Below are 15,980 nucleotides of genomic sequence, written 5' to 3' on the forward strand. Positions count from 1 at the left end.
GCGCAGATAGTTTTTTACTTTGACACATGAAAATACAAAAGAAGATCCATTGATTTCATTATATAATAAAATTAACCTTCAATTTTGTGTTTCAAAAGCATTTTTTACATAAATTAGTTCCTAATATCTGTGACTAAAGATTTCCTGGCGAACATTCTTTCATTAGACAATACCAATTGGTTACACATCTCTCTACTGAGTCTATTCCTAGGTCTAGGTCTAAAACTCTTATTGAACTTTAAGATAATAAAACTTCTTTTCGCAAAGATAGTTTTGTGCTTTAACACATAAACATACTAATTATTGTCCATTCATTTGATATTTTAATCAATTTAACATTCAAATTTGTTTTTCTAAAGCATTTTTAATACATTCGTTCGCTGTTCGCTAAAGTTGCGTAGCCGTGTTGAGATAGGCCTATATTCATTCATGAAAAAAGGTCACGCATGCGCAACACAGAATGAACTCTATAAAAGCCAATTTTTAACTCTTGATTAGTGTACCTCAAGATCTACTTTATATTTTAACACATGAACATACAAAATGAAGTCTATTCATCTCAAATTTAAATCAAATATATGTAGGCCTACAAGCAACTGTTTTAATTTGAAAAAATGGATTTAAGCCTATTAGCTATTTTTATTTGATAGCTTCATTCACACTATTTTTACATTGACACATTCGCTTTACTTATTACATTATTATTTCGTTTAATTGTGACTATATCGACAGTAATGCGCAAATATATGTCTAGTGCTAAATAAAAATAACTTTTATTATTGGATTAATCATTCCTGTTAGGATAAACTTATAAATTGTATCCTAAAAAAAAAAAAGAAATTGTAAAAGTTAACTGTTCCTCAATGGACAGTCTGTTTTTTTTTAAAATGACAGGGCGGGATGACCAATGTCCCGCGTTCATCTAAATGGTCGATAAATGTCAAGCTTTTTTTAATCTTTACACTAATAACTCAAAAGTACGCGGCGCTTCCTTCTTGGTCCGTATTTCCTGTTTGCTGCTTCGCAAGTTCCTGTATTAGAGACATGTGTAGCGGCTTCACTTTGCGGCATTCTGTCTTCTCCTTTCAGAGCCATACACAAGTGTGGCGAGAACCACTGCTTTATAAAATGTGATTGACCTATTTCCCGCCATATTCTCAACTGGAGGCGACCAAAAGCGCTTTTGGCCTGAGTGATGGCTGTCTAGCTCTCTAGTCAGTGGCGCGCCGTTGGACACTGTGCTGCCCAGGTACGTCAAGCGGAAGCGACCGTTCAGACCGATTTGTGTAGCTGAGCTGGTTCCGCTTGGGGGTCTGTCACAGCCTCGCTTGAGACTCATTGTGACATGCGGTAATGTTTTGATCCCCTAGCATAAGCGTGTCATGTGGCACGCTCGGTCTGAACCGAAACCACGAGGTAGCAAGGCAGTTAGGACTTGGTCCTCGGAGAGGAAGGACAGATGAGAGAGTAGAATTATTTGTTGTAAAGAGTAAAATTATGATTAAGTATCATTGTAAAGTGGTAGAATAATAAGGAAAGACAAAGGCTTAGCCCTCAGCACCAAAATCAGACTGATGCGCTCCCTGGTCATGGCCACATTTTTATATTCTTCTGCGTCTTGGACGCTGACTGCAAAGCTAGAGAGTAGGATCCTAGCAATGGAATTGAGATGCTGCAGAAGGATCCTAGATAATACATACATCTAGCCACTAGTAATCTCCCATCTAGCCACTAGTTATCTCCCATCTAGCCACTGGTTATCTCATATCTAGCCACTGGTTACCTCATATCTAGCCACTAGTTATCTCCCTTCTAGCCACTGGTTATCTCATATCTAGCCACTAGTTATCTCCCTTCTAGCCACTAATTATCTCCCATCTAGCCACTGGTTATCTCCCATCTAGCCACTGGTTATCTCATATCTAGCCACTGGTTATCTCATATCTAGCCACTAGTTATCTCCCATCTAGCCACTGGTTATCTCCTATCTAGCCACTAGTTATCTCCCATCTAGCCACTAGTTATCTACCATCTAGCCACTACTATCTCCCATCTGGCCACTAGTTATCTCCCATCAAGCCACTAGTTATCTCCCCTCTAGCCACTACTATCTCCCATCTAGCCACTACTATCTCCCATCTAGCCACTAGTTATCTCCCATCTAGCCACTAGTTATCTCCCATCTAGCCACTACTATCTCCCATCTAGCCACTAGTTATCTCCCATCTAGCCACTAGTTATCTCCCCTCTAGCCACTACTATCTCCCATCTAGCCACTAGTTATCTCCCATCTAGCCACTAGTTATCTCCCCTCTAGCCACTACTATCTCCCATCTAGCCACTAGTTATCTCCCATCTAGCCACTAGTTATCTCCCATCTAGCCACTACTATCTCCCATCTAGCCACTAGTTATCTCCCATCTAGCCACTAGTTATCTCCCCTCTAGCCACTGGTTATCTCTCCAACATCCGGGTGAACAACAGAAAAAAAAATAAATTTCTCTTTAGATCATTGCCTTCCAATTTTCTACCTTCAGAATTCGACAATTTCCCCGGAGGCCGAAAGCCAATATAGAGAGAAGGTGAACACAAAATGGTGGTTTTAAAAATAAAAATGGACAGAGAGAATGCTAGAGAAAGAGAGAGAGAGAGAGAGAGAGAGGGATGGAGAGAGAGGGAGAGAGAGGGAGAAAGAGTTTGAGTGAATAAAATGATTGGGGAAAAGCAAACATGGGAAAAGACAAGAGTGAGAGAAATTTAAAATGTTAGAGTACGAGAGAACTAGAGCGAGAGAGTTAGAGAGAAAAAGGAGGGTAGAGAGAGAGAGAGAGAGAGAGATAGAATGAGGGGGAGGGGGAGTAAGAAATGACATAGCGATTCTACATAACCAGAAAGACTGTAATGCAAGAGTTCATGCCTCTGTTTTAGGGCACATCGATGCTGAGAGGTGATTAGATAAAAGTAGATTGTTCTGAGACCCACTTAGAATATATTATTTCCAATCCTGTCTATCAGTACTAACACAGTCGGTTTCTCACGTATTTTATCCCCCCCACCACCAACCCACTTCTATATATAAATTTCTAATTCAAAACATTTAACTATCAAAACACCTGGCTTTTCTTGGGTTTCTCTGGGTTCCACTTTTAATCGTGTTTGTGTTATATACGTCACATGGATCTTCATGGCCCTAAACCGCCGCTACTTGCGTGCTCAGGTGGTCACGAGGGTTGGATCTTAGGTGGAACTGAAAATGGGTTCGAGAACGGTGGAGGTCAAGATCACGATCATGGACTAGATCACGATCATGGACTAGATCACGATAATGGACTAGATCACGATCATGGACTAGATCACGATACTGGACTAGATCACGATACTGGACTAGATCACGATCATGGACTAGATCACGATCATGGACTAGATCACGATCATGGACTGGATCACGATACTGGGCTGGATCACGATAATGGACTAGATCACGATCATGGACTAGATCACGATACTGGACTAGATCACGATCATGGACTAGATCACGATCATGGACTAGATCACTATATTGGGCTAGATCACGATACTGGACTAGATCACGATAATGGACTGGATCACGATAATGGACTAGATCACGATACTGGGCTAGATCACTATACTGGGCTAGATCACTATACTGGGCTAGATCACGATACTGGACTAGATCACGATACTGGACTAGATCACGATACTGGGCTAGATCACGATACTGGACTAGATCACGATAATGGACTAGATCACGATACTGGGCTAGATCACGATACTGGGCTAGATCACGATACTGGACTGGGCGACGAGAAGGATCAGGAAACAAACGCGCAGTTCTCCAAGTACAGAGACAGGGAACTCCTGAAAAACACTGTCAACCTTCAGGCCGGTGCTGCAAGTCTGATGGAGGAGTACAAACGGTACCTGCTTCTGAAAACTGACACGGACCAGCGAAGGCATTCTAACAGCAACTAAGATTCAAATGGAAACGAAACGCCTTATCTCTATGCCAAATGTCACATATAATGCCAAACTTAGATCTCCTATATTCTTAATGAAAATTATATTTTTTGGGTGCGGGCTGAACTAACAAACGGATATTATTATAATTTTTTTTTAAGCAATCATTTTTCAAGGGACATAATAATAACATGATATTGCTTTGCTATCCGTAAATTGTTTTCTAAATAAATACTATATGAAGGTTTTGATTCGCCATGGTTTTATTCTTATGGAAATGAATGAAACTTGTCTTAAACTGGAGAAATATAATATATTTCAAAGAGAAAAAAAAAAAACAATAACTCATCATAGTCAGGAAGCGAAGTGTGAAAAAGATTGATAGGCAGACTACATTCTTAAACACACACAAACTGTTCCCCAAATAAAAGAGTTGCTAAATTAAAGGCAACAATAAAAAAAAAAAAAGATCACACTTTACGTCATCTAACTGAAAAAACAACTACAACACACAAACAACAACAGAAAACAAACATGGCGCCGTCTGCTCAACTCACAAACGGAATTTGCGGTTAACAGGTTGAGAGAAGTCGCTGACATAATCCTGACGGAGTAACACGACCTTTTTTTTCAAACTCCCAAAATGCAAGAACTGCGCATGCGTCGCAAAGCTCGTCCATCACCGGAAAGAAAGACAAGCAAACGTTAAAAAAAAAAAAAACCCAAGAAAGTTTCAGAAAAATGCCATAAAAAAAACTTAAGTCTGGTCTGTGTGTCCGCCAATCTAGCATTAAGGCCGAGTTATCAGGAAGCTCCAGAGACTAGGGTAACCTCTTTAGACGCTGCCACGGCTTCCATGACCCCATTCTACGTCGTCTGCTTCTCGTAACGTTTGCCGTGCGTGCGCGCGCGTGTGCCTAAAAGAAGAATCATTAAGATGTATGCAATGTATCGACTGCTGGCAAAAGATTTACGGGCCATAAAATGCGTAGATATTTGTGAAAAGTTTTGATAGTGTGGAGTCGTGTGGGTGGGGCTGTGAATGTGTGGGTGGGGCTGTGAATGTTTGGGTGGGGCTAAGTGGGCGGAGGCATGGAGAGGGCGGAGATGAGAGGGGTGGAGCAGTGTAGCCTGTAGGGCGGAGTCATGAGAAAGCTGTACCATTTGCAACTTATGAATTTCTTTGTGTGTGTGCATCTCTCTCTCTCAAAACAAGAAAAACGTACTTAAAAAAAAGCTTATATTAAGTGTAATTGTATCAATTAGTTTCGATAAGTCATGTAATTAAATGTGTAATATATCTAGTCTAGCAATAGTAAATCTCTGCGATTAGAAATATTTTTACCAATTGTTTTTGTTTAGCCAATTTCATGCTTTTAGCTTTCTCAAAATACGCTTTGATCATATCACTTGTCTGGACCATTTGCAAAGGGTTGGGTAGAAACAATGGGGTATCTGGGTGATCGCTTTTTAATTGCATTTATTTTTTAAAAAGTGAACGACCTGAATTCGAACTCGAGGGCTAAAGCCTCCTCAAGCCAACACATTTACCACCGTGCCAACGAAGTGCTTATGAAAATAAAAGGTTTTATAGTTATCTTTTGTTAGCTTAAAACTTTAAAGCATAAAGGGGGCTAATTCAACGAATATCACCACATCATTCAAGTAACATTTCTTACCCGTGTTCGAGAGACCAAACAATAATTCATTAGCAATAGCTATTTAACTAATTGGTTAACTTTTTTAAAACCAGATTCTTGTGTCGTCAGGCAAAAGAAATAATTGTGCTAAATTTCATCTTGATCGGAGATTTGGGTGTGGGAGAAATAACGTGTACAAAGTTTATACCAGAGAGACAGAGTGAGTTGATATTAGCTTTACGAAAAAAAAATAAGGGAGGGGGAGAGAGAGATAGAGAGATGGAGAGAGAGAGGGAGAGAGAGGGAGAGAGAGGGAGAGAGAGAGGGAGAGGGAGAGAGGGAGAGGGAGAGAGAGAGGAAGGGAAAGAGAGAGAGGGAGAGAGAGAGAGAGGGAGAGAGAGGAAGGGAGAGAGAGAGAGAGATGTATTATAGAGGAGGAAAGTGAAAGAGTAGCACACCAAAGGCGGAAGAGTTCAAAAAGCAACGAGAGAAAGGGAGTGTCACTTCGGGGAGGGAGGCGGGGTGGGCGTGAGTGTTCTTCAAATGTTCATTATAAAGGCAATCAACAACATATTTTTTTGTTTGCTATGGACTTAAGTGAGATAACTCTAGTCACTTCGCTACATGCAGCTAGTAAAGATTTGAGGCCCCCACCCTCCTTTTTTTTTCTTTTCAATCAGACTAAATATCTACTTTATAAAGTAGAATGTGAGGCGAATATACGTTATGAATAGAAATCAAAACCGCTTGACCAATCTTGATAAAACTTGGCAGAAATGTTCCTTGGGTACTAACTTAGACCTTAGTGTATGTATTGCAGCCCCAAAATAAACTTAAGACCCTCAAAAAAAAAAAAAAGTTGACCGACTCTATTAAAGCTATAGTATTATATGGATCTAGGCTTTGTTTACAATGTTGACATGAGAAAAGATCGAAAGGATTTAGATCTAGATCTAATTTTAAGAACTACACTTTGCACATATAATGTTTTACTTTGACACATGAAAATACAAAATATAGTCTATTGATTTCATTACGTACTAAAATTAACCTTCAATTTTGTGTTTTAAAAGCATTTTTACATAAATTCGTTCCTTATATCTGCGAATTTAGACATCCTGACTTGGCCGCGGGTAACGGCAGGCTAGTATTTTATACATTAAAAGAAAAGGAAAAGAAATAATCTTAAAATTTTGAAATTGTTTAATTAAACCTGAGAAGCAACAGCACATTTCCTAATTCTTCCTTTTGTGTGTGTGTGTTTGTGTGTGTGTGGGTAAGCGTGAGTGATTAAGTAATCTGTACTCCATGAATCGCCTAATTCGCTTCGCATCTAATTTATTTTGTTACTTTAGCGCATTCCGATCCAACTTTTTAAAAAAAGTGTGACAGTGCTGGCCAGGACAAAGTCATTCTTTGCAAGGTATTTTATTTCTTTGTATTCCTCAGGTCGTCCACACGTCAATGATGCGAGAGATTCATGCTTAGTTTTCAAAGGATCAATACGTACCCCCCCCCCACACACACACACAAGCCCAGCGATGTGCCAAGTGCTAATCACATTGCCCAGCACAAGACATTGATATGTGAGACAGTAACTCTGCAGTGCTATACATTGAAACTTTGCAAGGCAAAAAAATTTAAGACTTTGAAAAAAAAAAAGTTAAGCTTTGCAATGAAAAAAAAATTGAAACTTTGCAATGAAAATCAAGAGCTAAACAAGTGAAATAAAAAAAATACTTACCCCCCCCCCTTTCCACATATTTAAACTTAGCAATGAAATATATTTTAAAACTTTGCAATTAAAAAATTTAAACTTAGGAATGAAAGAAAATTTAAACTTTGCAATGAAAAAAAAATGAAACTTTGCAACGAAAAAAAACTTAAACTTAATCTTTGCAATGAAAAAAAACTTAAACTTTGCAAAAAAAAAAAAAAAAAAAAAAAATTGAAACTTTGCAAAAAAAAATAAAAAAAAATTGAAACTTTGCAAAAAAAAAAAATAAAAAAAAATTGAAACTTTGCACAAAAAAAATTGAAACTTTGCAATGAAAATCAAGAACAAAACAAATGAAATAAAAAAAAATACTTATCCCCGGCCCCCCATCCACACCTTATATTAAGTGCAATAGTACACATTTACTTTGACTCTATCGCGTTCTAAATTTGTACTCGATCAAGACTAACAATAATACATCTGTGCGATTGGAAATATTTGGACCATTTTTTTTTTTTTTTAACGCAATTTTCTGTTTTCAGCTTATTCATCGTGCTCTGGTCCAAACATTTTTGTTGACCAGTTGACCGGTAGAGGGGGAGGGAAGAAGGGGTTCAACGTTTTCGTCATGGCTTGTTCAAAATATTTTTTTTTAAAAAGTAAAATGGCTTGACTTCGAACTGGAGGGCTCCAGCTCTTCACATCAACGCACTAGCCACTCAGGCAGCCAAATGCTTACGAAAATAGGTTTTAAGAGTTATCTATTGTTAGTTTCAATTTTTTAGAAGACGACCTAATTCTCTACACAAGGATTATCTCCCCTACGCTAGTACTGTCTAAACATGTTACGAAATCAGTCAATTATGATTAATTGGTAAAGTAATTGGTCGGTTTTTCGATTGATTCATGTTTTGTTGGGGGCAATGAATAAAAGTTCGAAGTTTTAACTTGATCCGAAAAAAAAAGGAAATTGGGAAATATATCGTGTACAAGATTCCATCCATCCATCCAGACAGACAGACAGAGTAGAGCTGATATAAGCTTTGTAAAATGCACTCCCTGGTCACGGTGGTATTTTGATCACTAGTTAGCGTATAACTCGTTTAAGTTCCAGCAAAGGGTCATAACTCCCTTGAGGTTCCAATTGATGATTATCATTACCGAGGATGTCTGGCTATTATTTGTCTACCACTGCTACACCACACGAGGATGTTTTACCACTGCTACACCACAGACTTCATAAGCATGACGGGAGGAAGATGTTTATTTATTACAAGCTGTTATCAACTCTGTCTGTCTGGTACACATTTTGTACACATTATCTCTCCCACCTCCCAGTCTTGGACTAAGTTGGAACTCAACACAATTATCTATTGTACTGGTACCTAACAAAGCATGAATCAATTTAATTTTTTTTTTATAATAAGTGTATTTATTATAGGTAATTAATTCTATTGACTGAGATCGAAAAAGGTAAATAAATTTTACACTACTGAGAAATACAGTTGTAAATGTGGAGTACTTTCCCTTAGATAAGCTTTTTTTTTTATTTTTTTTTTTTTAACAATTCGATTGTTTTTACCTTAACTGTTTCTCGTGAGAGAATAAGAAAGAGACAGACACAGAGAGAGACACAGAGAGAGAGAGACAGAGAGAGAGACACAGAGAGAGAGAGACAGAGAGAGACAGAGAGAGACACAGAGAGAGAGACAGAGAGAGAGAGACAGACAGAGAGAGAGAGACAGAGAGAGAGAGAGACAGACAGACAGAGAGAGACAGACAGACACAGAGAGAGAGAGACAGAGAGAGAGAGACAGAGAGAGAGAGACAGAAAGAAAACAAAATAGAAAGATAAAGACAGAGAAATAAAGAGACAGAGAAGTGGAGAGATAAAAAGAATGATAGAGAAAGGGGAAAGAGAGAATGAGTGAAAAAGAAAGAACAAAATACAGAGGGAGACTGTGAGGGACATTGATTACAAAGAAAAAGAGTGGAAGAGAGTTAAAGAGGAGGAGGAGATAGAGAGAGAGAACTAGAAAGAGAGACGAGAGAACAAAACAAAAACAAAAAAACAACAAAAGATCAATCTACCAATTTCAAAAGAATTCTAAAATCTGAAATTGACTTTTTAAAAGAGCACGCCATTGTGTATTCCAGGCACTGAGCGAGCTGCATCTCGAGAGATCAATCAAAGAAACTGGTGTCCAGACTACAAAAAAGTCTAGTTTCTAAACAAAGAAAATATTGGACCATTTTTCCCCCCCTTTGGCTTCTCAGTTGCAACCTTAAGATGCACTCTAAATGTATGAAAATTTGTCTGTGCGCATGCGTAGGTGCTAAAGTACATTCATCCGGCACTTCAAGATAATGAATTCTAAAAACATAACTTTTTTTTTTTCAAATCTATATTCTTTCATCCAGTTTGCAGGTGCTTAATGGTCAACATATCTAATGGTCATCCTGTCTAATGGTAGCATGCATGATGATAAGCAGGTCTAATGGTCAACAAATCTGATGGACATCAAAGGGCAATATTTTGTCACAGTAATTCATCAGCGCATGCAATTATGTTGTCTGGAAAATCGATGATCACGATTTTGTTGTCTTTTATTCACATCTCTCTCTCTCTGTCTCTCTCTCTCTCCATCTCTCTCTATCTCTCTCTCTCCGTCTCTCTCTCTCTCTCCATCTCTCTCTTTCCGTCTCTCTCTATCTCTCTCTCTCCATCTCTCTCTCTCTCTCTGTCTCTCTCTCTCTCCATCTCTCTCTCTCCATCTCTCTGTCTCTCTGTCTCTCTCTCTCCGTCTCTCTCTCTATCTCTCTCTCTCTCCGTCTCTCTCTCTCTCTCTCTCTCTCTCTCCGTCTCTCTCTCTCTCGGTCTCTCTCTATCTCTCTCTCTCAGTCTCCCTCTCTCTCTCTCTCCGTCTCTCTCTCTGTCTCTCTCTCTCCGTCTCTCTCTATCTCTCTCTATCTCTCTCTGTCTCTCTCTCTCTCTGTCTCTCTCTCTCCGTCTCTCTCTATCTCTCTCTCTCCCTGTCTCTCTCTATCTCTCTCTCTGTCTCTCTCTCTCTCTCTGTCTCTCTCTCTCTCCGTCTCTCTCTCTCTCTCCATCTCTGTCTCTCTCTTTCTCTCTTTCTCCGTCTCTCTCTCTCTCTTTCTCTGTCTCTGTCTCTTTCTCTCTCTCTCGCTCGTAAGTCCGAACCCTTAAAACATTCCATCCATTTCTTTTCGCTCCACATACAAAGTATCACTTTATCTGAACTCAGATAGAAACGCTAAGGAACAAACTCTATTTCAGAGTGCGATTAATTTCAGTAAAAGTCCCCCCCCCCCTTTCAGACCTTGAGATCTACAGGGGCAGATGATGCTAAGGTCGTCTGTTTCTTTGGCCAACAGTTAACGAGCAGGGTGTCATGTGGCCAGCACAACGACCAGCCGCCTTTACTTTCCCCAACGGAAGTCAGCTACCCATTAGGGTGGATTCAGGGATTGGTTGGTGGCAATGCAGTGTGAATGATGCAAGAAGCGGCAATGAAGACGTCTTGGGTACGTGAGATGACTTCAGGAAGCCAGGGAGTAAAGACGTGTTGTTATCGTGAGTTAGATTTGTTTTAAATTATACTTTTGTTTCATCTCAGGTTGAATTTGTTTATAGATTGTCATAAAAGTTCTATTTAGTTTTAAAAAAAAAGTTCCCCTTTCAGACCTTGTGGTGTATAGGGCAGATGATGTAAAGGTCATCTGTTTCTGTGGCCTACGGTGAACGAGGGTGTCATGTGGCCAGCACAACGACCAACCGCGTTTACTTTTCCCCTACTGATGTCAGGTACACATTAGAGCTCGGTGGACTCAAAGGCGACCAAAGTACCCGAAATCCCAGTCTTCACTAGGATTCGAACCCAGGAACCCTGTTTAAGAAGCCAAGCGCTTTACCGCTCAACCACCGCGCCGCCATATTTAGTTTAGTTCACATAGAATTTATTCAGGTTTTTATAAGTTAAGATATAATACGCCTATAGCGGTCTAGTTGTTTACCAGCAGTTTGGGGCTACAGGTCAACGAGCGTCAACACCACGACCCCATATGAATCCCTTTTTGTCCTTATCCTTGTCCATAGAAAGAGAAAGAGAGAGAGAGAGAGAGAGAAAGAGAGAGAAAGAGATTTTTTCCTTTTCCAATCTGTAAGCGCCGCCCACAAAGTTTAAAAATAAACTATTCTCTCATTTTCTAAAAATAGCAAGCTTTCAAATTCATGCCATTACATCATTCCAGCCATTCTATACAGACACACTTCATATAAGCAGTATCTCTCATATCCACGCAGGTCTACAAACAAAACCTACCTGGCTGTTCCTGTCATTAATCAACTCGATCGACCAGCGACCTTCGTGCTTGATCCACACAAAGATGACGCCCCTGGAGTCGCAGGTGGCTAGCTTTTGGTAAGGTTCGTTCCAGCGTACTAAGACCACCTGTGTGAGAAGAACAGCTAAGTTATTATAACAGTCATGAGACATTCTATAGAAAACTCAAAGCATACAAATAAGCAATTGAAGTTCATACATATAACAAGAAAGGGCTCAAGAAAACCGTTCTGCAGGGAACAGTACCAGGAAACAGAAGGATAGGCAAACATTAATAAGACATTCTAAAGAAAACTCAAAGTATACAAGTAAGCAATTGAAGAGCAAACATATAACGAGAAAGGGCTCGTAAAGCTCGATCTGCAGGGAACAGTACCAGGAAACAGAAGGATAGGCAGACAAAAGACGCTATGGGAATACAACCTCAAGGAGATGGACGGGCATGTCAATTAAATAGACTCTAATCCTGGCAAAAGACAGAGAGGAAAGCAGAGAGACGGTCGACAGATCATGCGTGGTGCCCCAATGGTTCAACATACTAAGTACAGGCCAAGAAGTATTTAACAAACTGTAATGGTGTCGGACATCATTTTAACGGAACGATTTCGAAAAATATTATTTCAAAGTCCTTTTTTTTTTTTGTTCATTAAATGATTAGTGAACAAACCAGAAGATTGGTAAATGACATCAAAAATTGTTCCGGCATCGCCTTCTCAGAGGACAAAAGAAAGATGGAGAAAGGTAGTAAAAGAGTCAACATCTGTTTAGATGTTATAACTACGTAGCGAATAAATCATCAATAAATATTTAAAAAATAAACCTACATGCCGGTAGTGTTTTACAATAGTTAGTGAGATACGGCACACACACACAAAATTGTTGTATCTGTTTTTGGGATGTTCCAACAGAACTGAAGAAGATTACATCCTAACCCAAGCTTCCCGGGGCGGGAAAGGTTCGAACCCGGTACCACAGAGACGTTAGTCGAGAGCGCATATCACACCCCCAGGCAGTCACCCACATTTGATACACAAATTTCGCTTGATGTTGTGTTTCAAATAGTTGTTGAACCAATCTCTTCAATGAGCTAATAGGCCTGTACATATCTGGCTGCTAAAGACCCCCCCCCCCCCAACATGTCTCATATTTATACAAGTCCTAAAACCATATAAGCATATTATAATTAATACGATTGAAAAGTTCTATTAATTATATGTCTAAGAGTTTTCAAGCATTGCTTTGAGGAAACATAACAGCTGTCGTATTTATTTTATACCCCGGTATGTATGTTTAGTGTGTGTGTGTGAGTGTGTGTGTGATTTGTGTGGGACAACAGAAGTACCGCAAAACGTAGACCCTTGTTCCCTGCATCCCAGTGAAGTATGGATGATCCACTGGACTTGACACTGACCAATGGACTTGTTTATCGGACACGCTGAATCAAGATTAATTCTGGAGATGAAACGTAACTCCCTTGCCCTGAACATTGTCATTGACGGGAGTTGGGGGGGGGGGGCGGGCGAATATGGCATTAAAAGAGAAAAGGCATACTGGAAGCGAGGGGGGGGGGGCGGGGGGGGGGTGAAATGAATGTCTCGCCGCTGAAATGCCAGACTCCTGTCCATGCTCTGGCCCTGTATTCGGTCGCAGCATAAATTAGATCATAATTCTTTCTCGCGGACCAGGACCGGGTCCGTCGTACAATATGACCAGACAATAGTATCAATAACATGTCTGACCAGTCGTCTGGTCCAGATATAATCAGCACAAAGTATCTGGTAGTCTAAAAACAAAATGACATGCATGAAGGGAAGGCGTTGACCTGAAGTACTGGGGCGTTTCAAAATAGTCCCTTTAAACCAGAAAAAAAGAAATAAAAATTATTTTAGTATTATCAAAGCATATCTAAGGAAAGAACCGCTTATTACCGCTGTTTATCTCAAAATGGCAGGTTTAAACTCCCTTTCTGCTATATAAAACAAAATAAATTAACTACTAACAATTTATTAACTAATTAGTTAATTTTTTTTAAAAATACTTAGTGTAGTGTCATCGACTATGAATAACTGCACAAATTTCAACTTGATCCGAGAATGGGAAGTGGGAGTAAAGACGTGATGAAAACATAATAGGGGGAATGAATCCATATAAACATCCACATCTCTCATTAAGTAGCATTTATTCCAATTATTTCAATACCAAACAAAATAATTAATTACCAGATAGGGTAATAAATAATTGGTAATTTAATTGATTCATGATTTGTCAGGTACAATAAATAATCGTGCAAAGTTTCAACTTGATCCGAGAATGGGAAGTGGGAGAAATTAAATTTTCCAACTTTTTACCAGACATACAGTCAGACAGACAGAGAGAGTTAATATAAAAAATAAATTATTGTAACCTTCACTATTTTACCCCTTTTAACACCAGGGAATAGGCCTAATTGGTAAGTAAAAAAGCAAAAAAAAAAAAAAAAAAAACGGTCTATAGGGCAGATGATGTTAAGGTTAACGGTTAACAAGCAGGGTGTCATGTGGCCAGCACAAAGACCAGTCGCCTTTACTTTCCCCCATTAAAGTCAGGTACCCATTAGAGTTAGGTGGACTCGGGAGCGCCCCGAAAATCCCAAAATTCAAAATCCCAATCTTCACCTAGATTCGAACCCAGGACCTCAGGTTCGGAAGCCAAGCGCTTGATGTTTGTAAAATGTTTTACAAGTTTCGGATGTTCCTTCAGAGTTGAAGATAGTTTACTTCCTAGTCCAAACCTCCCGCAGGACGACGGGGGATGGGAGCGGGCAGGATTTGAACCCTCGACCATCGATAAATACGAACGACAGTCCAGCGCACAAACCACACGACCAGACAACTCAGCCACCGCGCCTCCATTTGGTAAATAAAGCCAAATTAAAAACAAAAGCTTGAGTAACTTTCCTTTTTTTTCCCCAGCCCCCACGAGGTGTTCAAAACTGCAGTCACTCGAGACATTGCTTGACATCTAGATTCCACATCAATTTCTAAGACGTTGATTTTAAACGTCAGAAAGTATCACATTTGGCATTAGTTTCTGATATGATAGAAACAAACAGAAAAAGACAACAACACAACACAAGAAACAAACGCAAAGACAGAGTCTAGTATAGACTTAAGGAGGGAAGGCAACCTTTTTTCTATCGAGGGCCGAAGTATAAAAATATTTGAGAATGGGGTGCCGCATTTAATCCAGCTCTTGGTCTAAAGTTGAATGTGTTGCTTTAATAAAACATTTTGGCTAAGAGTTTAAGATGAGCTGGTCGTTTACAAGGAAGTCAACTGTGTTCAAATAGGTAGGGGCTTGGTGGCTGAATGGTAAAGCGCTTTAATTTCGGGGGTTTTTAGAACACCCCACTTTTTAAGTCCACCAAACTCTGATGAGTACCTGGAGAAAAGTGCCCAATGGATCCTAAGGTCTTAAAAAGGTTACTAAAACAAGCAAAAATATAAAAGAATCTTAAAAAAACAACAACAAAAAAGATATAAGGAGAAGAACCGCTAAACTCAGGGGCATATATCTTGAGAATGCATGAATAAATGCTAAACTCAGGGGCATATATCTTGAGAATGCATGAATAAATGGTAAACTCAGGGGCATATATCTTGAGAATGCATGAATAAATGCTAAACTCAGGGGCATATATCTTGAGAATGCATGAATAAATGCTAAACTCAGGGGCATATATCTTGAGAATGCATGAATAAATGCTAAACTCAGGGGCATATATCTTGAGAATGCATGAATAAATGCTAAACTCAGAGGCATATATCTTGAGACTGCATGAATAAATGCTAAAATCAGGTGCATATATCTTGAGAATGCATGAATAAATGCTAAACTCAGGGGCATATATCTTGAGAATGCATGAATAAATGCTAATCTCAGGGGCATATATCTTGAGAATGCATGAATAAATGCTAAACTTAGGGGCATAAATCTTGAGACTGCATGAATAAATGCTAAAATCAGGGGCATATATCTTGTGACTGCATGAATAGATGCTAAAATCAGGGGCATATATCTTGAGACTGCATGAATAAATGCTAAAATCAGGGGCATATATCTTGTGACTGCGTGAATAAATGCTAAAATCAGGTGCATATATCTTGTGACTGCATGAATAAATGCTTAAGTCAGGGGCATATGTCTTGTGACTGCATGAATAAATGCTAAAATCAGGGGCATATATCTTATGACTGCATGAATAAATGCTAAAATCAGGTGCATATATCTTGAGACTGCATG

The 15,980-nt window shown here is 39.2% G+C and overlaps 1 protein-coding gene across 2 annotated transcripts in view; it reads right to left on the reverse strand.

The window, feature by feature from the left end:
* LOC106060626 (tubby-related protein 4-like) overlaps positions 1 to 15,980 on the reverse strand; it is a 141,245-nt gene that overhangs the window by 35,962 nt on the left and 89,303 nt on the right. For both annotated transcript variants that reach the window (XM_056032842.1, XM_056032840.1), the window contains exon 4: positions 11,679 to 11,807. In XM_056032842.1, the coding sequence (XP_055888817.1) occupies positions 11,679 to 11,807 (129 nt within the window). The remainder of the gene's footprint in view (positions 1 to 11,678; positions 11,808 to 15,980) is intronic.

The sequence above is a fragment of the Biomphalaria glabrata genome, chromosome 6, assembly GCF_947242115.1.
Source record: "Biomphalaria glabrata chromosome 6, xgBioGlab47.1, whole genome shotgun sequence".
In the NCBI taxonomy this organism is placed as follows: Eukaryota; Metazoa; Mollusca; class Gastropoda; family Planorbidae; genus Biomphalaria; species Biomphalaria glabrata.